Source organism: Glycine max, chromosome 5, assembly GCF_000004515.6.
Source record: "Glycine max cultivar Williams 82 chromosome 5, Glycine_max_v4.0, whole genome shotgun sequence".
NCBI classification, from domain to species: Eukaryota; Viridiplantae; Streptophyta; class Magnoliopsida; order Fabales; family Fabaceae; genus Glycine; species Glycine max.
Window position 1 is genome coordinate 6,207,960 of NC_038241.2, and position 27,973 is coordinate 6,235,932.

General features: G+C 34.5%; 1 protein-coding gene and 1 long non-coding RNA gene across 2 annotated transcripts; both read right to left on the bottom strand.

Annotated features, from left to right (window-relative positions):
* Nucleotides 1-5,657: 5,657 nt before the first annotated feature.
* On the bottom strand, nucleotides 5,658-9,460 carry LOC102660355 (uncharacterized). Its single transcript, XR_001388264.3, has 3 exons — nucleotides 9,139-9,460; nucleotides 7,842-8,583; nucleotides 5,658-7,527 (listed from the first exon to the last, which is right to left on the bottom strand). It is a non-coding gene; the product is annotated as an uncharacterized lncRNA (long non-coding RNA).
* A 2,401-nt stretch (nucleotides 9,461-11,861) lies between these two features.
* On the bottom strand, nucleotides 11,862-12,491 carry LOC106798764 (arp2/3 complex-activating protein rickA-like). The gene has a single exon (XM_014775935.1). The coding sequence runs from the start codon at nucleotides 12,489-12,491 to the stop codon at nucleotides 11,862-11,864; it is 630 nt and encodes a 209-aa protein (XP_014631421.1).
* Between the last annotated feature and the right edge of the window lie 15,482 nt (nucleotides 12,492-27,973).

Genomic DNA, 27,973 nt, shown 5'->3' on the forward strand with positions numbered 1-27,973 from the left:
GTGCAAGAAATGTCACATTTTGATAATTAAAAAATAGTACATATGCCTTTGGGCTTTGGGTAAAACAAGTCGGGATTTTCTTTGTGCACTTCACACCATTTCTTCTACACTTAGCATTCTGAGTGAAAAATCAATTTTATCCCTCCTTCATTGACGCCTAAATATGAAATACGAATTGGGAATCCGTTCATCTGCACCATTCATTCACGTGTTTTTTATTTCTCCTCTCAAATTCTCATCTTCTTCTCTTTAATATGTGGTTGTCTTCATCAATTTGTGGTTCATCTTCATCAATCTGTGTGTGCTCGTTGTTGGTGTCCGCCTTCGTTTCGCTATCGCTGTCGTGAGTTATGTTGTTTGTGTTTTTATTTGTGTATGATCCATATGGATTGACAATTCATATGATCCATACAGATTGGTAATCTGTAAGGTTCATACGGATTGACTATCTGTATGAATCATACAAATTAGCAATCCGTATAAATCTTAGGGATTGACAATCTGTATGGAATAAACGAAGGTAAAAAACACTTACCAGTGATGACGCAACGCTACTCACAGCAACGAAGGATAGGAAACTCACAGAGGACGACGAGGAATTGTGTGACACCCTTTACCCCACACATATATGTACTAATAATAAAAGGAATAAAAATATAGAATTAATTAATAGTTTTTAAAAACATTTAAATCAAAACATTTCAAAAGGGTAAAAGGTTCACATTCACTTTTCTAACATCATAATAAAACTTGTCCAAATAAATAATAAAATCATTTCAGCTCAAAACAAGGTCGTCACAACTTTATGCAATTAATATAGAAATCTATACCCCAATGTCACATCCTATCAGAGCATTGTGTTCTTGCATCCTCTAGCATGAGGTTCTCCATAGCCATCCACCTACCATCTCCTCCCACGAAAATAATATAAAGTTCGTGATCATCACAGGATCCAAACATAAATAGCATACGGGGAGTGAATTATCACATTTCTAGCTAATACAGGGAAACAAGACAACATAAATATACATATCATATAAATGAGATACAACTTACTTAAATATAGTTCACGTCATTCCACCACTTTGTCATGTAATATCACATCACAACACAACACGTCTCATTCATTTTCACATCATTCACACACTTAAGGATCAAAACACAATATCACTAAATCAATCAATATCGATCAGTACATAGATACACTAAGACTCAATCTTATATGCAATGTGGTACCATGTGATGTGAACTTTACGGGGTGGAACGTTTGATACAGACTACAAAGATTTGGATGACACCACTTCCAGTGAAGGAAGATAAGTCGGGATAGACACCACAAGAATTACCTTGATAAGTCCGAAATTGGTTCAACAAGGAACCCAGAGAGAAGCTCTCACCAAATTTTATGAAAATGAAAAAAGTTTATTTATTGAAAACAAAAAACAAATACTTATAGTGTATCTGAACAAAAAGATAAAAATAGACATGAGTCTTCTAAACAGTTTAGGCCAAAATTACAATAAATAAAAATTATAACTAAAAAACATATTTAACTTGGGCCTTCAAATTAGTTTGGGCCTTCAGCAACAATTAATAGTCTTGGTAGTGCCTCTACCTCTAGTCCTTCATCTTTCTCCACTTGGGTCTTCAATCATCATCAATGGCAACTACACAAATGACCAGCCTTGTCTCTATGACGTGTTGGGCCTGTTTAAGTCTGCCTCTGGTCATGGGCCCTTCAAGTGCTTCATGGTTCTTGCCCTTAGTTGTGTCCTCATCACCATGTTAGTGAAAAACCTCGTCAGGCGCCTAAGAGTACATGATAAGACTAACCACACACTAGTAAGTCAGGTCACTCTCACTAGGTAAAATAATAGGGAGACCAGTCAGGGTCACACTGTTTTGCGAAAATGCTCTAACCATGTGGGATCGACACAGACTTAAAGGAACACTTAAATCGAGTGTATTTACCCCCTAGGCCTACACTCCGAAGAGTCCGTCAGGGCCCTCTTCCTCCTGATTCAGGTCTAACCCAGAAAACATTTTAGCATACAAACTCTATCTATGAACTGTACAAAACACATGACTCCTCAATTATTCTCAAAATAATTTTATCTCGTTGCGCTTGTGATTAAACTCGCCGGGTCCCCTCAATGGTTCTTATCAAAATACTCGTCGTGCATTAACTCGTCATTCGTCACCCTTAAAGGGTCTTATAGTCGTGTGATTGTCCAATTCATAGCTCACAACTCAATGCACACATATATTACAAGTCAATACACACTCAATTTATCTCATACACTCAATCTCAATCACAATGGTACAATTCCAATTTAACATGTTATCACACCTCATAAATCATATACACTTTACCTATGAACTATGCAATACACATGACTTCTCAATTGTTCTCAAAATAATTTTATCTCGTCGCGCTTATGATTAAACTCGTCAGGTCCCCATAGTGGATCCCATCATAATACTCGTCGCGTAAAAACTCGTCGCCCTTAAAGGGTCTTACAATTGTGTGATTGCACAGTTCATAGCTCACAACTCAATACTCACATCTCAATACACATGTATTTCTTCATTCATCGTAGGTTCAATTTATCATATACTCAAAATTTGAAGCACAATTTCATAATCTCAATATAACAATTTATACAAAAGGTTTATCACAACATGGGGAGTAAAACCCCTCAAATAATTTCACACAATTATATCAAAATCAATTAATCAAAATCATAGGTATAAAAAAACAAAAACACCAAGAGCACTTAATTTTATCAACCAATTCGCATCAGGACATCAATATTGTATTTATAATCATAAAGGAAAAATTATAATTCAATAAACATCCCAAAATAAACTCCAATTTAATCCTCTAAGGATCCCTATACATGTTCATTCTAACCCCAATGGCGATAAACTCATCTCTTACCTCTAAGCGGGCTCACGTGTGTATTTTGACAGCGATAGCGGCATCTCTAGCAATTTCCTGAGATTCCTCAAGCTTTTCCTCTAATTTGCTTTGATAGAATTTCCAAGTGTTAGAGAGAAAGAAAAGAGATTAAAGCCTTCATTTTGTACTGTCTTCATGCGATTCACTTTTCTCTCTCCATGAATATTATTTTGCAAATTACAACGGTGAATGTGTGCGAAATTGAGTTGCGAACTAAGTGTCTATATTTCACAATGATCCAACGATTAACGAGTTCGGGATCCTAGTTTTACTAGACAAGTTTTGAGTCTCTACGAAAAAAGAGAAAACTACGATGTGAATGACTTTTCTCTTAGCTTTGACATTTTTTCACAATTTCCAACGGTGAGAATGCTCGGATTAAGTTGCGAACCTGGTGCTGAAATATCACGACGATCCAACGGTTAACGAGTTCGAGATCATCATTTTACTAAGATAGGTTTGAGTGTATGCGAGAAAAAGAGAAGGTTTTGAAAGGGGAAAAGAGAAAACGAAATTGAGAGGAAGAGGAGGCGTAGAAGGTATCATCAGTCTGAAAACTGACCTAACATATCTCTATTTATAGCTAGAGTACTCACAACCTATTATTTACTTTATTTATTTATTTTTATTATTTTATAAAAAAGGAATTCTATTTTATTTCTTATCAAATGAAATAAATCAAATATTTTTTTATTTTCCTTCAAACCATTATTTTAATACAAATATTTTTCCTTATTTATTTAATTATAAAAACCTCACCATTTTCCAAAACTACTTTTTTTAACTAAAAAACCTTTTTAATTTATTTACGAAAAATGAGATGTTACAAACTATCGAAGGAGAAACTAGGGAGAAACCACGAACAACAAATACACGCCACAAGCAATACTAACACCAACTTTGCGGGAGAGAAGGAGGAGACCAATAGACGCGTCAAAAATTCTAAATGAACAGTATCTTACGAATTATCAATCTATAGACTATACGAAGAAAAGAAAAAAGGAAGGAATAAAGAAGAAGTAAAAGAAGATAAAATTGAAAATTTTTAAAATATGTTGAATTTAAAAGAAATTTGTTAGCTATAAGAAGAATAACCCAAACAAGTCTAAACAGTGCTTCTTCTGTTGTTTTGCACTGCATTGAAAATAGGAAAAAGGTCTGTAGCGCATGTATGTACCAAATAGAAAATTAATTTGTATATGTTTGTCCAGTGACCGGTATAATACAGAGATAAGTGACTGGATCGCACACGTACCTCACTTATTATGCTTGTCTTATATCAAATAGAGTGGATCCGGCCTACCCTAGACGTAGTTGAGTGTGTTTATCACGTTGGTATGAAAATCAATTCACTCATTGATATGTTTGATGTATTAGGTTAATGAATTGGAGATTAAATTAGTGGGTCACTTATTGATTCAAATGATTCGGTATATATATTAAAAAATAAATCTATATATAATATAGATAATAAAATACAATCAATCCATAATTTATATTTAATGTTTCATAATTATTTATTATTATAAATTATTTTATTGGGTATTATCATTAAATTATTAAAAAAATTGTTATTATTATCTACCACTAAGTGTAAAAGTTATCAAATGATTATGAGTATGTATGCTAAAGATATATAAAATATATAAATATTAAATTATATTAAGATCAAAATAATAATTATTAGTTATTATATTTTTATCAAAATCAAAATAATATTATAGGAGCATATTAGATGCTACTATTTAATAAATTAACTATTAATAGTTTAACACATTTTAGGAATTGTTAAAAAATCTGTATTAAAAAAAAGGAATTGCAAAAAGAAAATGGTCGATTCGGATCACCGATTTTGGCCAAAATCGGCCAGGTCAAAATGAACCAATCCGGGTCTATTGCATTTTTGAGTTGATAGCTTAACTAAACCGATCAAGTCACTGCTCATCGGTCGAACTCGTCCAATTTTCACAACTATGGTTTATTTTGTGTGCATCTTGATCATTGTGGTTGTTCTCTAGGAGGATTCTAGCGTGGACCGTGATATCATATGGTCTATCCATGAAATCAATATTATTATATTTGGATCAATCATCAATTCGATTGGATATTGGTTCAGTTAGTAATGGATCAACTCATTGAGTCATTAATTATATTATCGATGAGTTTAGCTATATTTCATTACTAATACAAAAGGTATATACACGTCAAGTCTGCATTGCTTTGCTTTTCTAATTAATAAATTACCTTTGCTTGTTTAGTTATATGATATTTCATTACAAATATAAAATTTAAGTGCAACAGACATCACCAAAGAATGATTAATGTGCGTATTTGCTTTGTAATTTATATGTAGTAACAACAATGTAGCTAGGCAAGTACTGAACAGTTTATTTCATTATTACATTATTATGGTAGATTTGGTTAGCATTGACACCTCGGGAATTGCTTCTCTTGAGGAACTGCACGACAGTTTGTTCTCATGTGGGAAACAGGTAAGGGGTACCGAATGTGCTTTGAGGTTTTAGACTATAATTTACGGTTAATTTTGTGCTTAATTACCAATTCCTTATGTTAATTTCACTATATACGCAATTGCCAATCCTCGTTGCCAGGTGATTTATGAGCTAAAGGCGACCAACTTTTAAATAGAGAAATAGAGAAATTATAATGAGTTGATCAAGGACCCAAATATTCATTGTTAGAGAAATAGAGAACTTGTATAGAGGCACGAGAGGATTCCAGCATGAGTTCTAAATTACAGCCAAATGAACTAAGGAAACAATGGAAAGGCTTCACATGCTAACTTAGGATGGTGAGACTTTTATATGCAATTCTGCATATTGAACTTTATATAGAAGGGTGGAAGAGTTAAAACATAGAGGCAGGAAGGAGTGCATTATCATAGGGTGAGATTTGATTGTACTGTCTTTTTCTGTTGTATGATGCATTGAATGTTTTTCAAAAACATTTCCTTCCTTGGTTTCATTTTTTATTGACATTCCTAATGGCCTCCCTTCTTATTTTAAAATCATCACTAATAGTAATAATTTTGTGGCAGCTTCTGCTTCTTGTTTCAGCTCAAGATGGAAAGTGTCAAACATCTTTTTTTCAAGTGTGGATATCTTGGCCAAATTAAGCTTCCTTTCACAACCATAGACCAACCACACTGCGGCTTATTGGCTATACATGACTGTGAACAGCACTACCAACACGCTCCCAGAACCGTCCAACTAAGCAACTCAACATCGAAACAGTACACTGTTCTACAGATAGAACCTCGTACCATAATTATCACAGATGATGAACAAGATCATTATTTGCGAAACAAAAGTTGCAAAACCTTCAGCAACAATTTTACTCTTCATCACAACACTCCTTTAGCTTCTTTCTACATCAAATATAATATCACTATCTTCAGATGCAATCACTCTCTCAGAGGATCCCTTCATGAAGGTTTTAATAAATATTCAAACTGTTCTCATCAGTACCATATCTACTATGGCTATCCAAATACCGAAACTCCTCTGGATTCCAAGTGGCCGAGATCCTTAGCACCATGTTCAACCATTCAGCTTGCAACACAAGCAACGTCTACTGTTGACCCCTTTCAATTTCTATCTGGTAATATCGCTATTGAAGTACAATTAACTGATGATTGTGAAAGGTGTCTTCTTGATGGAAAACCCCAATGTTCACTTGACACTGAAGGAAAACTCAATTGCGCCAAAGGTATGCAATTCTTATTTTTATATTTTCAGGTTAAAAATTGTGTAGGGGAATAGAGGATGTGTCAATCAAGTTCAGGGCATGCCATAAGCCTCAACCAAAGGTTACAGCAAATAAACTCAGAACTTTCGATGAAAACATCAAATTCTGGAATTTTCAGACACACAAAAAAAATCTAATTCTGGAATTTTTATTTCAACGCATAATGCTTCATTGATTGTATCAACGAGGTAGCTTAATAACAAGATTAATTATCTAAATCAATGAAGGTTATCTTTGATGGTACTATCTTTTTCATTTTGCAATTTACAAGTTTGTTCTTTTACTATACAGTTTTGGCCAAGGAGACACACCTTCATGTAGTCCAAAAAAGAGCTGAACGAGTTAAGGGAACAAGTAAAGAATGCTGAAACTACTAAGGCTCAAGCTCTTGTGGAGCTTGGAAGGTCTAAAAGAGCAGTTGAGGATCAGAGTTTAAAACACTAAACTAGGATTCCGTAAATTAATGATGATCTCCATGTCAAAACATGAAAATGGGCCAGAATAGTGAAGTTAATTATGTCAAGTGGAACACCTTGGTGGGCAATTGGCAGCACTAACTGATTTCAGATAAATAACAGATTAGAAACTAAAATAAATAACAAATGTAAGCCACTTTGTTCTCACTAACTCAATTACATAATCTTGATAAGGAGAACAGTACATAATTACTATTTAATAGTCAAAATCATAGAGATTCAAACCTGGTTTGAGCTTTCAAAATGGTGGCAAGGGCTTCCCAAAAGCAAGCAGTAAACAAGATGGCTTCAGCTTATGCTAGACTAAAACGAGTTTGAAATCTGGACAGAGAAATTGGAGAGATCAGCAGTAAGATGCAAAATTTGTGTGAACCAGTTACTATGTAACTTAACAAAACTCATTTCAAGAAATTGCAAAGAGGGAATTAGCTGACAGAGAAACTGTGGAGTGTGGGGGTTCATGTTTGTGTTCCTAAAATGCTGAAGGTGCAGAAAGACCAAAACCCAATCTCCTTCTGCACTTTCAGTCCTGTCTTACCTAATCCCTAATCTTTCTTCCTAAACACTAAGCTCTATTTATGCTAATAAAAGATCCCTAATCCTAATTAAATAAGGAAACAAAGAATAGCCTCTACCTTCCATCACCCAACTGTTCCGTTCTCTTTCCTCAAAACGACTCTCCATGCACATTTTCAAACCAATCTGTTTCATTACATATGGACACAACATGCAAAGTTAAAAATAAAGTGACTGCCGTACTTGATCGGTCCCTGCTATACTTCTGTTCATTAACTTTTCTTTCCTTGAATCTCTCTTCACAATGCACATTTCCAGACAACATGATTCATTAAATACACAGTCAAGGTGACTCAACATTTTCAATATACTGTACTAGTAACTTGAAACGCTTAAGAAAGGTTTTGTCAACAAAACAAATTTATTTACAACATTTTAGCAAAAAAAATTTACTCTCTCATAAGCTTGTTGATTGCTTTGTACCATGGCTGCCACTGAAACAGAGCAGCAGGTTACCTTGAAGCTTATGGTTAGCAAAGAAAGAAATGAAGTTTTCTTAATCAAGGCAGCAAAGGACTTTGGGGAAGTTATGCTTAGCTTCTTAACATTTCCTTTAGGAAACATTGCTATACAAATGGAAAAGGAGCCAATTGAGGTTGGATCACTGAGCTCACTTTATCAAAGTGTGGCAAATATTGAATAAGTGTGTATGTCCAAGGAAATGTTACTGCAACTGAGGAACTCATTGGAAGCTTATATGGATAATCTGAAGGTGAAGATTGACGACATTTTGCTCACACAGTATTTTATATGTAATGACTTGGTCAAGTGTCGACACAAAAGCCAGGTCTTGTTAAGCACCTACAAAAATGAAAGATGCAGATGTGAGAATATGTTGGCTAAACCAATTTCTCCCAAGAGTGAAAGCTCTAATGTCTGTGATGGTGATTGTTTTGTTAAGAGTAATGTCACTTTTATTATCACAGACGATTTAAATGTCGTACCAGACTCTTTGGATACTATATTTTATCTTCTCAAGAATTATGGAATAGAAGATGTGTCTTTAATGAATGAAATGACTTTTATCTTCTCATTTACAATTCTGCAAGTAGTATAGCACATGTGTAACATCATCCCCTAAATTCAAATAAATAATTCTAATTTCTAGTTTCTAATCATTGTCTATCCTGCCGATTACAAATTAATCTTACTCTTCAAGTAGGTTATCAAGTCAAACCAAATGGAATCAATAACCCGATCACATTTTTGCAACCCAAAGCTAGAAATTAGGTTATCAAAAGTCAAACAAACTCTCCCTAAAAACATGAACAATTAATTTAAAAACATCAATACTATTGCTCAACTACACCTAGCTACCAACCATTAAAGCAAAGCAAATTAAAGTTGAATACTGACCAGGCAATAGAGGGAAGCGTTGTCACGGTGGGACAAGAGTGAGGCAGAGTGAACCGGAATGATTGTTGCGGCAAGCTTCAGAGGTCATGACCGACAGAGTGAAAGGGACGAGAGTGAGGGCACGAGATCGACTGAGAACGGGAGAGTGAGAGTTCGTGTAGAGTCTGTATACCTGTAAACTTCAAGACAGTTTTGACAAAATTGTCATTCTTAGCGTAAAATCAAAGATGGTTTTGGAAAAATTGTTCTGGTAAGCTTCAAATCAAAGACAATTTTTCAGAAATCATCTTCAAGAAGTTGGACTTTATTAACAAAATGCCGCCATTTTTTTTCTACATCAGTTATTCAAAAACCGTCATAGATTCAACGATGTAAAAACACCATTTTTTAGTTGAGTATATATGGCCAAGAATATATGTAATTGCTAAACCAACCATCCACCCTTCTTTTATCGTTGCTTCTGTAAGATTCAAGGAATGAACTCTTAAATTTATATTCTAATATATCTTATTATTAATGAAAATTAGGGAAAAACTTATTGTTGGAGTATAATTTATGAGTATAAAGTTTCACTTTAAATAGAAATTAATAAATTGTGTAACATGTAAAAAAATTCATAATCTAATATTTAAATTTTAAATTAAAATATAATATCAAATTCATTTGTATCAACTCATAATTGTTTTAAGGTTTTGGGTTAATAACAACTTATTAGTAAAATACACAGTAGTTGTTAAAAAAGACATGTTTATATATTTTTTATTTAGTTTTGTTAACTTTTTGAAAGAGATTTTATTAAAAATATAATTATTTCGTTGAAATAATGTCTTACCAAACATACACTTCTTATATATTACTTTTAATTCAGAAATTGGTCTACAAATTTTAACTAATAATTTGCCGAAAAATTAAAATATATTAGTTTCTGTTTTATTTTCGAAATAATGCTACGCTTTTAGTGTTTTAGAAGTTAAATTCAATCACACTAGTGGAATCACAATATGCTTTCTTTTAATATGAAGAAAAAAAATGAAAAAGAGAAGAAAAAAGAAAAAAAAAACATTAGGTATTTTTTCTTAGGTGTTGAGATAAAAAAAAATTTTAAAATATTTTATTTATAAACTAAAATTTAAAAAATATTAACTATACTATTCGAATCCTTTTGTATCCAAAATTTTAGCCTTTTCTTTTTCTTTATTCTGAACAAGTTTACAGGTTCATATGTCACGAGAAGAGAGATGCTTGCTTGTATTCACGAGAAGCTTAAGTTGAGCTGAACCAATTATTACAATAAAAAAAATTATTCACAAACAGTATAGTGATAAAAAAATGTAAATGTTACACTAATTTAGTATTTTTGTAAACTGAAAAAATATAAAATATGCCTATCTTAATACTTTATTTAATTTCATTATCATTGAAATAAACTTATAAAAATAAATTAGTTTACTATTTTTATAAATGTATTATTTATTGAATGAGATAATTGCTTTTGGCCTATTATTTTTTTTTCCCTTAAGAGAACGTTTTCATAGGTGGGTCGAGAAATTTTTGTTAGTGTGGATGTTATGAGAAGAGAACGTTTTCATAGGTGGGTCGAGAAATTTTTGTTAGTGTGGATGTTATGAGAAGAATTTCTGCTCTATGGTTCCTAGAATTCGAGGACTAGGAGACCTCCAGAAAAGGGGATTAAAGAGAGGGAATACTGATTATATTTCTGCTTGCTTCCTTACATAATAAGCATCCCATATATATAGGCACTAGCCAAGGATGCTACTACAGAAACAGAAGGTGCTAGAATGTGAAAATAAACTAACAGAAAAGCAGAAAAATGGAAATGACAATGATGCGTGCTGCACAATGGAAAACAACATGTCGACAGCATATTCCTTATGGGCCAATATCCTCCTGCTAGCTCAGTGATGCCTAACAGATTTTGTTAGAAATAATATTCAAGGTGCTTGAGTGGGTTGCTCCTACGTTAGGGTCGCTAGTCTGCTGCTGCGTCTCCAATGGTGCGTTGCTGGTCTGCTACTTGTTCTGTTCATAACATTCCCATGCCCTTCAAAAATACCTTGTCCTCAAGGTGTTGGGACCTCAATGCTAGACTCCGAAACAACTTGGTGGTACAGTTCAAAAACAAAATAGCTAAAACGAGAGGTGGGCTTAAAAAAAAAGACAAAAATAACACGTGAGTGAAATTTGGGCCATGGTGATTTAGGCTTGTTATGGGAAAGTTGGAGGTGTAGAAAGAAAAAGTGGGCGATAAAAAATATCAAGCTGAAACAGGGGTGAGTATAGAAGAAAAAGGTACATGAGTGAAGTTGCTGGCTGGTTGGGCCCTGACAATGATAACCCTCGAGGGTTACCAACATCGTGACAATGAGGGGGTTGAGTGGTGACCTACACCGCAGAGCATTAATCCTATCCCTGCACCTTTTCTCTGTTTGGTTGTGGCTTGCGAAAACACCAACAGCTCTAATTGCTGCTCCCACGGGTGCAAGCCCTGAAGGGAATTCACCAAATTGAAGAGATATTGTTGTTGCATGGTTAGAAGAAGAAGAAACAAGAGGGAGCCAGAGTTGTGAACAATGGTTGGCACGGCCAAGACCTTGACGGCTGAACATCACTGTCCATGAAGCGCAAACCCGCGCCGACTGTGGTTGTGGTGGAGGTGGTGGCTTTGGTGGTGGTGGTGGAGGTGACGGCGACAGATACAGTGGTCATGGGAGAGAGGCAATGGAGGAGCCAAGGGATACAAGGAGGTGTTGTGTGACAACATGAGAATCATTATGAAACTCCGAATTCGCTGTTTGGCTTGCGGAGTTCGTAAGAACTTTCTCGAGGATGGTCTGCGGTACTCTGTTACCTACATTGAGCATATTAAGAGGAAGACCGGTATCGCGGTGGCTGTTGTTGCCGCTCTCAAAAGGCAACGTAAGGTGGAGTGGTGCTACGAGCTTCCTTGTAGTGTCTTCTCTACTGGAAACCAGGGTCGGCCAAGGTGCGGGGTGTTGCGGCATGAGTGCGGGGCGTGGCGGTGGAGTTGGCATGGACGTGGGTGTTGTGCACGTGGGTGACGGGGGCGGCTTGATCGACGGAGGTAGCGACGGAGTCAACAGTGGAGGCAGCGGTGTGGTTAGTATTGGGGCGGCTGGTGGCAGTGACTGTAGAGGGAAGGAAGATGGAGAGGAGTGTGGTGAGTGGTGTTGTTGTTGAGTGGTTTGCAGGTTGGTTAGTCGGTGGAGTAGCTCCTCTAAGGTGAAGGTGACATGGAGTCGATTAGAGGGAAGCTTGGCGATGGCTTCTTCAATGCATTCCATTCTGGTTTTGGGCGGAGGTGCTTCAGCCATGGTGGGAGGGTTCAATGAAAGAATCAAATTGTTATGAGCAGAATTTCTGCTCTATGGTTCCTAGAATTTGAGGACTAGGAGACCTCCAGAAAAGGGGATTAAAGAGAGGGAATACTGATTATATTTCTGCTTGCTTCCTTACATAATAAGTGTCCCATATATATAGGCACTAGCCAAGGATGCTACTACGAAAATAGAAGGTGCTAGAATGCAAAAATAAACTAACAGAAAAGCAGAAAAATGGAAATGGCAATGATGTATGCTACACGATGGAAAACAACATGCCGACAGCATATTCCTTATGGGCCAATATCCTCCTATCAGCTCAGCGATGCCTAACAGATTCTATTAGAAATAATATTCAAGGTGCTTGAGTGGGTTGCTCCTACGTTAGGGTCGTTGGTCTGCTGCTGCGTCTCCAATGGTGCGTTACCGGTCTGCTGCTTGTTCTGTTCATAACAGTGGACAAAAGAAAATATAATATATTTATAGAAAAAGAATATTTCAAAATACATAATGTTAGATAAAAAAATAAAAAATATTTAAACTTCTACCTATTACAATTAATCTCTATGTATTTTTTATTATAAAAATATTATATAATTTTCCATTGTCAATACTATAAAAAAAAGTAATACCTGTTTATTTTTTATTTTTTTATAAATTTTTACATTATTTAATTTATAAAAATTATCTTATGAGGATAACAATAATTTTTTATGGGGCAAAAGTTAAAATTATTAAATATATTCAAATATAAAAATTGATCTTGTGGGGGCAATTGCCCCCACAAGTCTATATGTGCATGTGTCTTTTGTCGTTTTCTAACTCATGACAAGTGGATTAATTTGTCAAAGTAGTAAAGTAAAACAGAAGTCCGACCATCAAGTCCACAGAGAATTTTTTTGTACTCGAAGTTGTATCTATCCAATTTTTAAGCAATTAATGAATTGATTTAAATATTTGTGATACAGAACATTAAACGTGAATTGTTATAAAAGTAAACTAATTATCTAGCACATGCAAGGGGAGGAAAACAAACCCTCGGAGCGGTGGAGCGATGGCTGATGCAGAATACATGTATGTTGAGACTTAGCCTATCGAAACTACTCTTGACGCAATGTGAATATTTTTATTTATTTAATATTATTCTAATTGTCACCTACATCTACTCATATACTCTAATTATGATTCCTCACATGAAAGAGCCTAATTTACCTAATTCATCTCCTAATCCCTTAAGAGATAAACTAGTTAAATTGCATTATTAATGGAGATGCATACAACAGACTACGTAACATCATTCTATCCCTAGAGATGAATTATTTAGATGTCATTTTTCCAGTTCTTAAGAGATAAACATTTTCCAATGCCTAAACCCTAAAACATAGCATGAATATGGGTGATCAAACCACATGCATTAAATTAAGCACATAAAAGAGACAATGAAATTGAAATAAAATTAAATAAATAGTAAGAGTCATTACATCAAGGGTGTTTGGTTGCTAAACTTCCAACAATGGGTGATTTAGCCTCTCATTGTCATTGTCATGAGAAGCTAAGAATTGCAAAAAGGGTGAAGAGGAGTGAAGAAAAGGGAGAAGAATGGAGATGAACAAGACGAAATGGATCCTAATGGATGATTTTCCTTCTGCTTGCATGAACCCTAGCCTTTGCTCTCAGTGGATCTAAATAATTCTCCATAAAATCCCTTCCCCCTTCCTTTTTTTCTCCTTTAAAACACAGCTCTGTTATGTTATTTTTTGCGTCCTCGTGCTAAGCGCAGGCATCACGTTTAGTGAGGAGTAAGTGGTCACACGCTAAGTGCATGACTCGCACTAAGCACGCCTTCGTGAGATATCAGGTTTCTCCATGTGATTTCTTTGTGCTAAGTGAGTGCTACCCGTTGAACGGTTGCATCATGTTGAGCGCGCATGGCGTGCTAAGCAAGAGTCTCCAGACCTTCAACTTCTCTTCCAAGTTTTATTCTGTGTTTTTGCAACAAATACACCACCAAAATAGTATAACTTTACCAGTTTAAGTACCTACTGAACACAAATTCAAATGGTGCTAAAATCTTAATTATTCACAAAAAAGAAATAATAAAAGAGGAAAAATCTGACAATTTTTATATGACTTAATTACAAAGTATATCTATGCACAACAATTATCAGCGTTTAATAGAGAAGAAGTTTTTTCATACTCCAAAATCATGAATCTTGAGAATGATATTTCTTAGGAATGAATAAAAACAATTTAGTCGGTCATTATGAATATTTAAATAAGTTTTTTAAAAATAAAAAATGATATTTTTACTAGTTTTTTTGGAAGGCAGATGATATATATATATATATATATATATAGACACACACACACACACCAAAGATCAGCGGAATGGATCAAGCAGACAGATAGGAAGTAGGAAACAAATTAATATACAATAGGTAAAATATGTAGGTAAAATAGGTAGATAAAGGAAAACAAAACTTAAAACATTAATAAAACCATAAAAGAAAACTGAAACGGTGGTAGTTTACGCAGAATCAGTAAGGAGGGAGAAGGGAGATAAACGAAGAAACTTGAAAATTTATTTGATAACAAAGAAAGAAAAGCTTACAAAGATTATTTCCAAGAGCTTCCCTCTCTAAAATCTCTCCAGACTATCTCTATCTAAAAGGATACCTCACAACGGAGTCGAGGCCTCCTTATATAAAAATTTAGTCTCACTATAGCTACAGTAATAGTTACATATACCTGAACTATTTCTATAGTAAAGGTGAAAATTAAATTAATCTTCATCCAAACAAATACCAAAACAATCATCTTCGTTTTGGTAAAAATCATCATCATGATTAAAAGAATTGGCGTATTCTTTCCTGGAGGAAGAACTCCTTTCTTCTTGGCTTTGGAGTAATTGCAAAACTTCTTTTAAGTTTTTGGTGAGATGTTCCTTGGAGTTGGATCCATTCATAAGGGAAGCTAGTTGGGACTTCTGATTGAGAAACAAAGAAATCTCTGGATCAGTTGCTTTTAGGAACTCTAGATGAGCTTTAAACCAGATTTTCACCTTGTCTGGTTCTGCTTTTGATGTGTCAAATTGATTCCACCACTTGACAAATGCATGTCGCTGAAGGGATGGAAATATCTTGTTGCTTTCCGTTTTTCTATACTTGTATTGCCAGGAAAATATCCAGGATAGAGCAAAACTGGAAAAATATTTTAAATCTGCCAGAATTCTTGATTCCTGAGAGTTAAAAAGTTTGTCGAACTGTGCAAATCCATGTTGAACCTACTCAGGGAAAATTTCTGGAATTGGTCCAAAAAAGTCACACCACTGAAGGAACCTATTTGGGAAATCATAAATTGTGTTAGTCTTGAAGTAAATAAGCCATGGGTGCTTGTATTTGTTGTGTTGATGCCAAAACACTTTGTTCCAAGCATGCATATAATCCCAATAGGCGTAACCTCTTGGATCAAAAGGTACCGAAATTTTTTTGATTTCATTTAAATTGGATCCAAATTGTTTGGGTTGCAGAACTTTCAAAATTTAGATTGTAGAATGGGTGTTTAAAAGGTGGTCTTTTGGATCTTTGAAATTTTTAATAGAAACTAAGTCTGAATCTATTAAAATGAATTCATAAAAGGTCTTTGTTTTGTTGATTGCTACCGGTTTGAAATGGAATTCGGGAGGAAATGCCTTAACTGTAGCTTTAAAGGGATTATTGTTCCAATATTCGAGCTCCATCTGCAAAACAGTTGAAAATTTATTTTTGTAAATATAATTGTTAGTGGGTTTTGGGGCTGGTGTTGCTATTGGGGTTATTATATGTTTTTCTTTTGGAGAATTGTAGATAACTTTTGTGTCTTTGGCTTTTTGGATTAAGGTTTTTAGATCAATTTCATATTCATCATATGATTTAGAGGCTATGTCAGCCCATGTTTTCTTTGGGAGTTTTGTCAGGCCAATATCCTGAAGGACCAAAAATGTCTCAATTGGAAAGGCATGGTCAACCTTGGCTTGTTTTGATGTTTGGTTCTTTGAAGGTTCCTGAGTGGCTAACTCAAGTTTGATTTCAACGAGTTGGGTAAATGACCCATCTTGTTGTTTACATTTCTGGGTTGATGACCTAGATTGGGTTGATGACCCAGTCTTTAAGGATGAAATCTTCTTTAAGGATGGCTTTGGTAGAGCCAACTTGAAACCTTTTCCGTTACTCTTTCCTCCCCGCAAGGAGGTACTGGATGCCTTAGGCAGTATAACAATTTTTCTGTAAGAATTTACGGGTAAGATAGTCAGGTAGAAAGTTTGAAGTGCCCTTGAGATACTCTATCTCAAAATCAAAAACACTTAAAATCGGTTGCCATCTAGCAAATATTTGTTTTGAGGCAAGATTTTTAACATCTTTTTGTAAAATTTCTTTGGCTGATTTGCAATCAACCCTGATAAGAAACTTTTGATTCAACAAATCAGATTGAAATTTGGAAATGCACAAAACAATTTCTAAAACTTCTTTTTTAACGGTTGAATATTTTTGTTGGGCAGAATTCCAATGCTTTGAAGTATATGCAATGACATTTTCTTGAATATTGACTCTTTGTTTGAGGATACCACCATAATCTATGTCAAATGCATCTGTTTCGAAAATTTTGAATGCCTGCGGAATTGGAAGATACAACCATTTTATAGATTGAACTTTGAGCTTGATTTCTTTGACTACCTGGGTGTGAATATCAGACTAAGGAGGCAGATTTTTTCTTAACCTATCATGTAACGGTTTAACAATATTGTTCAAGTATGATACAAATTCACCGACATAATTTAGACATCCCAAAAATCTTTCTAACTGGGTTTTATCTAAGATTTGATTTGGAAATTTGTTGACAAACTCGATTGACCTGTCTATTGGTATAATTGTTACCTGGTGAATATTATGGCCAAGATATCAGATTTTTGTTTGAAAAAGATTGATTTTGGTTTGAGAAACTACAAGACCATTTTGTTTGATGATATTAATGAAGGTATACAGGTGCTTAAAATGTTGATCAATGGTTTGAGAGAAAATTAAGACATCATCAATATAGACAATAACAAATTTTGAATATGGATTAAAAATTTCATTCATAAGTTTCTAAAATTTTGAAGGGGTATTCTTTAGACCAAATGGCATAACATTCCATTTATATTGCCCAAAGGGAATTGTGAAGACAGTCTTATACCTATCAGTTTCCTATATCTGGAACTGTCAATATCCTGACTTCATGTCGAATTTTGAGAATATTTTTGCAAATTTTAGCCTATTGAGTAAATCCTTCTTGTTTGGAATAGGATACCTAATTCATTGTAAGACTTGGTTCAAAGGTTTGTAATTTATGACAAGACGAGGTGTTCCTCGTTCAAGCTCCGCTTGCTCGTTGACATAGAAAGCAGCATAAGACCAAGGGCTTTTGCTCTTTCTAATTAATCTCTTATCAAAGAGATCCTTAATTTCGTTTTTGGAAATATTAAAGGAGTTCTTCATTCATTTGGATTGGTCTGGATTTTATGAGAATTTGTTTTTCCCAGAAATCTTTTTCATAAGGGAGATCAACTATATGCTTTTTTCGATTCCAGAATGCATGTGGCAAATCGGAACAAATTTTTGATTGGATGTGTTGTAGCAGAGATTGGATCTTTTCCCTCAATTGGGGTTTTTATAGTTGGATTTGAATATTACTAAGAGAAACTTCTTCTTTTAAAAAGTTGATTTGCCTAATCTTTTTTTCTATGAAGTTTATGTTCTTGCAATTGGTTTAGTAGAGAAATCAAAGGTGATTTTTCTTCCCAAGTGCCAAGTGGTTATTCCTTCCTTGGATATGTGGAGGGGGAACAAAGATCTAATGAATGATGTTCTTAGGATTACTTCATTCTTAAGGTTTTTTACCAGAAGAAAATTTGTTTCAATCCTAAGACCCTGGTTTTCTATGGTTTCACTGGATAACTTATAATTAATCTTTAGTCTTGAGCCACTCACTGTGCTTAATTTTTCCGAGGTTTTCTCAAAGAACTTTGTAGGAATTAGACCTTCTAAAATACAATTTGAATCAGCTCTTGTGTCAAAAAGAGCCATTGTATCTAAAACAAAATCATTTATAATGATTCTAATATTAATATAAAACTTTTGGATTTTAATCTTGTTGATTAATCCCATGAACATTTCATCATCTTCATCTTTATCTTCTTTGACCTCATTTTCGGAATCATTGTGTTCTTCAAAATGAGAAAGGATGATTTGATGAATTTCTTGTTGTTGTTTGAGCTCTTTAACTTCTTGTTTAAGGTTATTAATCTTCGTTTGAAGATCTTGGATGGTGGTTGGTTTAACGGAAGTATTTTCTAATCTTTTGAGTATATTACTAACATCAAATTTGTTGTTTGTAATAAATTCTTTTGGTTTAGGTTTGGTTTCCAAAGATTTTTTAAGTTTATTCAGGAAAACCTTCTTTTCCTGGGGGTTAGGTATGGAATTAATCGCTTCAAACAAGAGATCATGTTCTTTTGTTAAAGTGTTGACCTCTTGGATATCTTCCTCTTCCGTGGATGATACTTGATCATCCTGTTGGATTTGGTTAAGATTTTCCTCCGAAGATACTTCTCCAGTTTCTTCTTCTGAGGTTTCAATGAGTAGATTATTAATCTGGTCTTCGATGGATGGATCTCGATTGAGGTTTCTTAATTTCTTTTTCAACCTACAATATTTGCTTATGTGACCTTGTTTTCCATAATTGTAGCATACTACTTTGGTTCTAGGTTTCATAACCGGTTTTGGCATATTGGTGTCTCTGCTGGTTGAGGGTTTGTGCGAGTATTTCCTGTTTGGAAATCTCTTTTTATTGAAATTTTTGTTCTCATGAAATTCTTTTTTGGGGTTTTGTTTTTTCTTTTGTTTTGGACAAGCTGGCAATCCAAATTATTCGCAGAAAAGACCCTAAATCTTTTTTAGTCTGGGCATTCTCCTTGGCTAGTTGTCTTTGAATTTTGTCATCTTGACAAATTTTTAAGGATACCTTCTGGACATAGGAAATTAATTGTCCATAACTTAAAATATCATATGCAATATCTCTGTTGACATATTGACTATGGATTTTATCTCTAACTTTGTCTCCTAATAATCTTGGAAGTCTGACTAGAAATTTTTCTTTCCAAAAAAGTATTTGGTTGTCTTCTCTAGTGTAAACTCTAGTCAAGAAGGTGTCTTTATACCACCTAAAGTTTGCCAACAAAGTGCTACACTTAAGATTGGATAGTAATTCTACTGACCTATCTTTCCAAAGTGATGGGTCACCAATAAAATGTTGGGCTATTGTAAAAATAAGGGTATTGACAACGTCAGAGATCTCTTCATTATCATCATTTGTAACGACTTTCCCACTGAGATCTGTTTTAATAGTGCTGTAGATTTTTGCATTTTCCTCGTTAGTGAGATAATTATCCCACCATCCTTTTAATTGACCAGAGAATCCCGCCAGAAAAATATCGACAATTGTTTCTTCTGGACACTCATGGGACGTTTGGTATGTCGTGACTACCATGGTCATATGCTAAAGGGTATTCATGATGTTATATTCTATTTGAGCATCTATATTTCATTCATAGATGTTGTTTGCACTAAAACTTTTAAAGTTATTTTTGCCTCTTTCTTCTAGTAGAAGATCAAGGGCAGTTGGTCTTTGGTAATAAAGTTTGGAGGGTGTTTCCCAATGTTTGGTGTTAATCGGATTAATTACTTTTTCAGATATTGAACCTTCTTTAGATACTTGTTCTAAATTATTGTCATTATCCTCATTAATGTCATTAATTAGTTTGGAGGTATGCCTAGTCCTTATTTTGGATGACTCCTCCGAAGGTTGAGGGGTTTCTGGGACAGTTTTAAGTAACCTATTAATCTTGCTTAATAATTCATTATTGCTATCACCTATCTCCACAGTAGGGAACTTTTGTTTTCTAAGTTCCCTAAATTTCAGTTTGGCTTTTTCGCTAACCTTAAAAGGTTTGAACAAAGGTTTTTCCATTTGAACGGTTGATGATGATGATCCATGGTCCTTTGGTTTAGTAAAGACCTTTTCTTTACTAATAGATTCCTCTTACACCTGAAGGTATTTGTTGGTGTAATTAGCCTGTTCCATTAGGCTCCTAATATCCTTCAGGGTTATTTCTTCGTTGACATCCTTTGTCTTAAATGGTGTGGCCATGACAAGTTTATCACTGTTGTCCTTGACCTTTGGCAGTTGGTATTGGATTGTAGGAGGTAATTCTGATTGGATTAACTCACTATCTTTGATATGCCAATTGGCTATAACATTGGTTGCTGGATCACCTATAATGTCATGTTGCCAAGGGTAATCTATATTTTCTTTGAAAGTATACGCATGGAACCAATTATAGAAAAGAACATTCGTTTTGACTCTTTCGACAAATTTGTAAAATTTGTCTTGGATTTGTTGCCTTTTTAACGCCTTAAAATGCTGAAAAAACCATCTCCTCTAAGGTCCATTCTCTGGAAAATAAAAGTATTTTCTAAGGGTTTTCTTATCAATGCTAAATTCGTCATATAACATCATAAGGTTCACGGATAGAAGAATATGTTGGAGATTGAATTGACTTTTGGTCATCTTCTTTTTCCTAATTGTATGTCGTTCTAGGTATACTAGAAGTCATATTTAATCCTTGGAGGTTTATGTTAGAAAACTAGTTATGTGACTCAGATCTAGATAATCCTACTGGAATTGATCGGGTCCTAACTGAGAAGGTCCTTCTTGCCGATTTGTATTCAGATTGTCTTGAGGCTTCTACTATGGGTGAAAATGAATTTCTCCTATTGAAGGTTATTTTCACCTTACCAGAATTATCTTGTTTGATTTGCTCTATGGTAGGGGTAGGTCTAGGGACTAAAGGAGTAGCCTTGTCCATGACCCATTTTTCAGGAAGAGTTATCTCATCCCATTTTATAGTTCTGGGGAGAGAAACATTAGCCTTTGTCATATAAGTGATAAAAAAAGTTCTCTCCTTTTTGTGGCTTGAGAAGAACTCTCGACGCATAAGTGTTCATGACCTTGTACTGTATTCTGTAAATCAAGGCTGCTGGAATTGAACCCTCTTTCATGTCTAGACCATGAAAGTAGATGTTAAGGAACAAACAGTCAAGGATGTTTCGATCCATCAGACTCACCGTTTTGTTTGGATAACAATTGAAATAGATTAGTCCTTGTCCTAGGCTAGTTTCTACTGTCCCTATTAATGAATCTTCAAATTTGTTGTGCCTAATGTCTCTAAGATACATCAAGACTGTGGAATCTATGCCCATGTCAATTAATGGTTTGATTGCTACCTGGACACATCCTATGTTTATGTATTTGTATTTTTTGCTATGTTCAAAGATTGAGTTTTTGGAAAATAAATGAAATTCTTTCCCTATGTCTTGTCCTATAGGAATATTATTTTCTACAGTCTTAATTACGTAATCAAAAATGTGTTTGCTTTTAATTGTCTCAAGAACATATAATATATCCTGAGGGATTTCTGGAATGCTCGGATGAAGATGAGGAAATAGAACGAAAAGAGATTCGGGAAAACGAACACAAGGGACGAGGCATGATAAAAGTCATCCTCTAGTATCTTTGTCTTCACTTGGTTTCATAGGAAGATTTCCATAAGGTATATCTTACTAAATTTCCTAGATCTGGAAAAATTAAAAAATTTAACTCTTTTTTTTATTCAATACGGTTTGAACCTTACTCCATAGTCACCAGTATTATGTTTTAATATTTTATTTAAACAATACACCTTAGTCTTGTACTCCTTTCTTAATCACGTGACTTATTGCTATAATATCATTCAACTAAATTATCAGACTGCTATACTTTCAGAAATAATATTCAAACACATACTATTTAGATTAAAGTTATTCTGCATACTTTCAAATCCATAAAATCAATTATATCGAACTAATAACAAGTCAAGTGATATAATCACAAAAATCATGCCCCGTCTTGTGATGAAGTCGTTCTTCTGGTTGAGACGTAAAATTTCTACAATGACGAAAAGTACAACCAAATTCCCAAGATCTTTGCAACTATGACATTATGGTCATGGATTATCCCAAATAGTACAAAGATTGTCTCCTTTAAGGCAATTGGTGCTCATTTTCCATCCTAAAAACGGCAAATTTACGTAAGGGGGCTCATTTTACAAACTATTTACGGGATGGGGTCTGTTCCAAAAGAAATAACGGAGGGGGTTTGTTTTGCGGAGGAAACCGCCATTGCCACTGGCGCCATGGCTGAACCCGCCATTGCCAGTTGCGGCAAAGCTGGAGAGAGGGGTGTATTGTCACTACCAGTGGCGATATAGGCCACGTAGATGGAGAGAGGAGGGTGTCGCCAATGAGAACGGCGACACACACCCAGCTGGAGCCGCCATCACGACTGGCGGTATAGTCCACGTGGGACTCACCCACACGGCTGGCGAGACAGCCTGAGTCAGCTTGGGTCTCGTCCACAGGACTGGCGAGACACCTCCTTTTCGTTTTGACGGGACAAAGCTGTATTTTATCAACCAGGGCACTGTTAGGACACGTTATTTTATCAATTCTAGGCCATTGTTAGGGCAGATTTTTGCTTCAGAAGGATGCAGTAATAGCAGGTCTAGGCATGTGGAGGTAACATGTATTCAACATGCAATAGCAGCAGGTGTAGGAGGTGACATGCGCTTTAATGGCGTGTAACGTTCCATGTGTAGCTTCAGTTTGTGTAAATTTTCTTTAAATAGAGTAAACTTCCAACGACACTCAACACTCAAAAATTTAACATTGAAGAGAGTATCAGTGTGGAAGAGGAAGAAAAAGTTTCATTGAAGAGAGTATTTTGAAGTTTGCTGCTTCTATATAGTAAGGATGCTTTATATTTATTTAAATAAAGTCTTCTTTTCTTTTATTTCCTTTTGTAACAAATATTATGATTAGAATCAAATTTGAAGCTCAAATTTAAGTGTATTAATTTTGTAAATTAGATGTTAAATTTAAAAATTATTAGTAGTAATTATTTGTAAGCCTTTTTGTTAATGGTTTTTGGTCTGAATATTATTTGACATATAATTTAATTTAAGACAAAAACTAATTAGATGTATTTCTTAAGTATTTTGTGGTTTGTCTGAGTAGAAGTTTCATTTACTTGTAATAAAATTTAGTATAAGTTAACAAAAAGAAATTGTAATTTTAATTATAAAAACAATAAGAAAAATATTACCAATTTTAAAAGTCCCGTCATTTAAATTTATTAGCATAAAAACTAGCATGAGAATAACAATTTTTCGTTACTATATTTATTAGTAATTTATTGATTTTTAATAATGTTAAAAGAACTTTACTTGGATTTATAGATTATTTTATACTTTATGGTAAATAAGAAAAATATTGAGACAACAAAGTAGCACTAGATGAGGTCTAATACTTCTTCCACTTTTCGAAAAATAATAGGTGAATATTCTATGTGTCCAAGCGATCACTAGTGACAAAATTAAAAAATATAGTTGAATTAATTCTTTAACACTCACTAATTTTCTATCTCTTTGTTTTTATGACATATATAATATTAGTTATTATACTTAATTGTATATATTTTTTATCTGTTTGTCTCACTAAGTTTCAAATTAGTTGTTCACCGAGTATTTTTTGCCTTCATAATTACCTGCATGTAGTTAAGTTAATTAACCATTGAGACTATTGAATGGAGATGGAGAACAATTAGGCCTTATTTGTCTCTCCTCCAGTCCTTTATATAGAGAGTATACTTTCCTACTAATTTTTCATATATATATATATATGATATATCCTTCATTACGGAACATATCTCATTTGAGTTAATTAGTACTGAAAAACAGCTTCGAAGATACAAATATTACAGTCGTAGGCGTGGTGGTCATGTTCCGTCTGAAATAATTTTAAGTGTAATCCTTTCATTTATAACCCTTCCATTTTGTGTAGTTTAAGTTTAATAGAGGAAGCAAATAAATATTTAATATTTGTATCATCGACAAATATTTAATTGAAGTAATATTTTATTTGTTAGACTAAAATTTGAAGGTAAGTTTAAGTGAATTAATTTTTTTAATTAGAATTTTTATTATAAAATTAGTATGAGTAATTATTTATTTTAAAAGACTATTGTTATGATTAATTATTTTTAATTTTGTATGTAGGTATATCATGAATTCAATTATTACAGTTTGTATTTCAACGGAAGAGTATATGAAGACAATGATGGTGTAATATTTGAAGGCAGTAAAAAGCATTCAGATTAAACGCGGAATTAGTTTCAATGCTTTGAAAAAAAAATTGGAGATAAGGTAAAGTTAGAAAATAATGAAATTATTTCTACTATAAGTTGTAGATTTTTAGTTTCAGGAAAATATGTTGCGTTGCAAATTTGTGATGACGAAGATGTTGAAACTATGATCGAAAGTTTTCAACAACAACAACAAATGTCAGTTCTAGAATTGTACGTAGAAAAGGATGTTGCTGGTGGTTCTATGTTTCATGCTGCAAATTCTGTTACGTCATGTGGACTAATGTATCTCATCATGAGTCGGAACTGCCAAGAAATATAAGCAATTTACATGATGATGAAGATGATGATGATTGATTATCTTGCATCTAACTCAAAAGTTGAAGAGTCTTTCGATGAAGATGATAGTGATGATGGAATATCTGATACAGACGATGAAGTCACTGACATCGTTGAACCAGTTTCAATTGTTCACCCAACCGAAGGTAAATGTTTGTGAAATGCAAAATTAGTTGAATACATCTATCTTTTTATGAGAATTGTATTTAATGGTAACTAAATAGGAGTAGTTTGTTGACGTGATTTTATTTTATAAATTATTAGGTGTACCAGAAATTCAAAATCCATTTTGGAATGATGCTAGCCATTATAATAATATCAATTGGAGTCATCCGGACGAGGAGGACATTTGTGGTCTGGACATGCCAACGACTTTTAATGTTGGACAAGAATTATATGTTGGCATGGATTTTGACAGTAAAGATGCGGTCAAAAATGCACTCAAACAATATGTGATGAAGGTGCATCAAAGTTTTAAGGTTGTTGAAACAAAATCACACAAATATATTGTTTGTTGCCCCAACAACACCGAAGAGTCTCCTTGCCCTTTTTATATGAGGGCAATTTTATCCAAAAAAACTGATGCATGGAAAGTGTCACAATGGGGTGGACCGCACACATGTCTAAATATGACTATGACACAAGACCATGAGAAGCTTGATTCAAATTTAATTGCGACTTGCGTAGTAGGTACGTTTTTTATGTTCATATTATCCTACTTTTGTGTTATTTGTTATTTTAATTTGTAATTTTATTTACATATTTGAATTACAGGCATGATCAGAGAAGATCCATCAATAAAAATTTCTTTGATTCAAGAAAGGATAAATAATGAATTTTCCTATAAGGTTTCATACAGAAAAGCATGGATGGCCAAACAAAAAGCGATTGTAATTGAATATGACGATTGGGAAGAGTCGTATGCGAAACTCTCGTCATGGCTAACACACATGCAAAATCATTCTCCTGGCTCTTACTTTCAAATACTACATGACGATTTTATTGTTGGTAATAGGGTGAGTCGCGAACATCGTCAATTTCATAGAGTATTTTGGACATTTGGTCAATGCAAGGAGGCTTTTAAGTACTGTAAGCCAATCATACAAGTTGACGGCACACATTTATACGGCAAATACCGTGGGACCCTGTTAATGGCCACATCACAAGATGGAAATGGTGGTGTTCTTCCTCTAGCATTCGCCGTGGTCGAAGGCGAGACGCTAACAGCATGGTCATGGTTTTTGGCCACTTGCGTGAACACGTCACAGATAAGAATGGAATTTGTCTAATATCTGATCGTCACGCGAGTATAAAGTCTGCTGTCGCTAATGAAGCACTTGGTTGGCAACCTCCCCATGGTTATCATGTGTACTGCGTCCGACACATAGCCAGCAATTTCAATCGCAAATTCAACAACGCGAAACAAAAAGAGATGTTCAAGAAATTGGGTAAGGTTTATTTTATACATTAATTTAATTTGAGTTTCATGTCTACGTACAACTGTTGATGATAACAAATTTGATGCAGCGTACACTCCTTGCAAGCATGTGTTTGATCAAAACTTAGAAAAATTTCGTCAATTGAGTCCAGCCATAGCAAGATGGATTGATCGAATCTCAAAGGAAAAATGGAGCATGGCTTACGATACATCTAGACGACGATATGGTCACATGACAACCAACTTATCAGAATGTGTGAATAAGGTGTTGAAAGATTGTCGCAGCATTCCAATAACAGCGTTGGTTAAGTCAACATATAGTAGGTGCCGAAAGTACTTTGTTGATCGTGGTCGCCAATCCCAAAGACAATTAAGAGAAGGCCAAGTTTATTGTTCTAAGCTTGTTACAGAACTTCGGAAAAATCAAGAACAAGCTTGTTCGCACATCGTTCGCGTGTATGATATCCACTCGACAAGGTTTGAAGTAGAGGAGACCTTCAATCCTATAACGCAACGTGGCGGACAAAAATGGGCAGTTAACTTGAATGGCCATTATTGTCAATGCGGAAGGTATTTTGCGCTTCACTATCCATGTTCACACATTATTGCAGCTTGTGGTTACGTGAGCATGAACTACTACCAATATATAGATGTTGTTTACACCAATGAGCACATCTTAAAAGCATACTCCGCACAGTGGTGGCCTCTTGGGAATGAAGCGGAAATTCCTCCTTCTGATGAGGCATGGACACTAATCCCTGACCCAACTACAATTCGTGCGAAAGGTCGGCCAAAATCAACAAGGATAAGGAATGAGATGGATTGGGTCGAACCATCTGACCACCGACAAAAATGTAGTAGATGTGGAGCTGAAGGGCACAATAGGCGCCGATGTCCAATGCAATCTGACCGTGGGAGTAATTCATTTAATTGATTTATGTATGTTACATGCCTGACTTGTATTGCTTTAGGTTTTGTTCAATGTATTTACTTGTTGGTCTTCAATGAAATCGTCAGTTACTTTTTGTTGAATGTGTGTTTGTAATGAAATAAAATTACATTTAGAAGTTGAAATAAATGGAGTGGATCAATCAAGGTTGAGTGACATTGGTGTTGATCGTTAGTTAGAAACGTTAGTGTCTAAGTATTTTGTCTTAGTTTTTTATTTGAAGGGTTAGGGCTAAGTTCTTTTTATTTTATGGTTAGGGTTAAGTTTTTTATTTTAGGGTTAGGGTTAATTTTTTAATTGTATGGGTTAGGGTTAGGTCTTATTTTTTATTTGTTAGGGGTTATTTCTAATTTTTTAGGGGTTAGGGGTTAGTTCGTATTTGTTAGGGGTTAGGGCTAAGTTTTTGTTATTTTAGGGTTTAGGGTAAGTCCGTATTGT

Excerpts from the sequence above, each read along its gene's own strand:
- LOC106798764 (XM_014775935.1), bottom strand. The coding sequence starts at position 12,491 with ATGGCTGAAGCACCTCCGCCCAAAACCAGAATGGAATGCATTGAAGAA.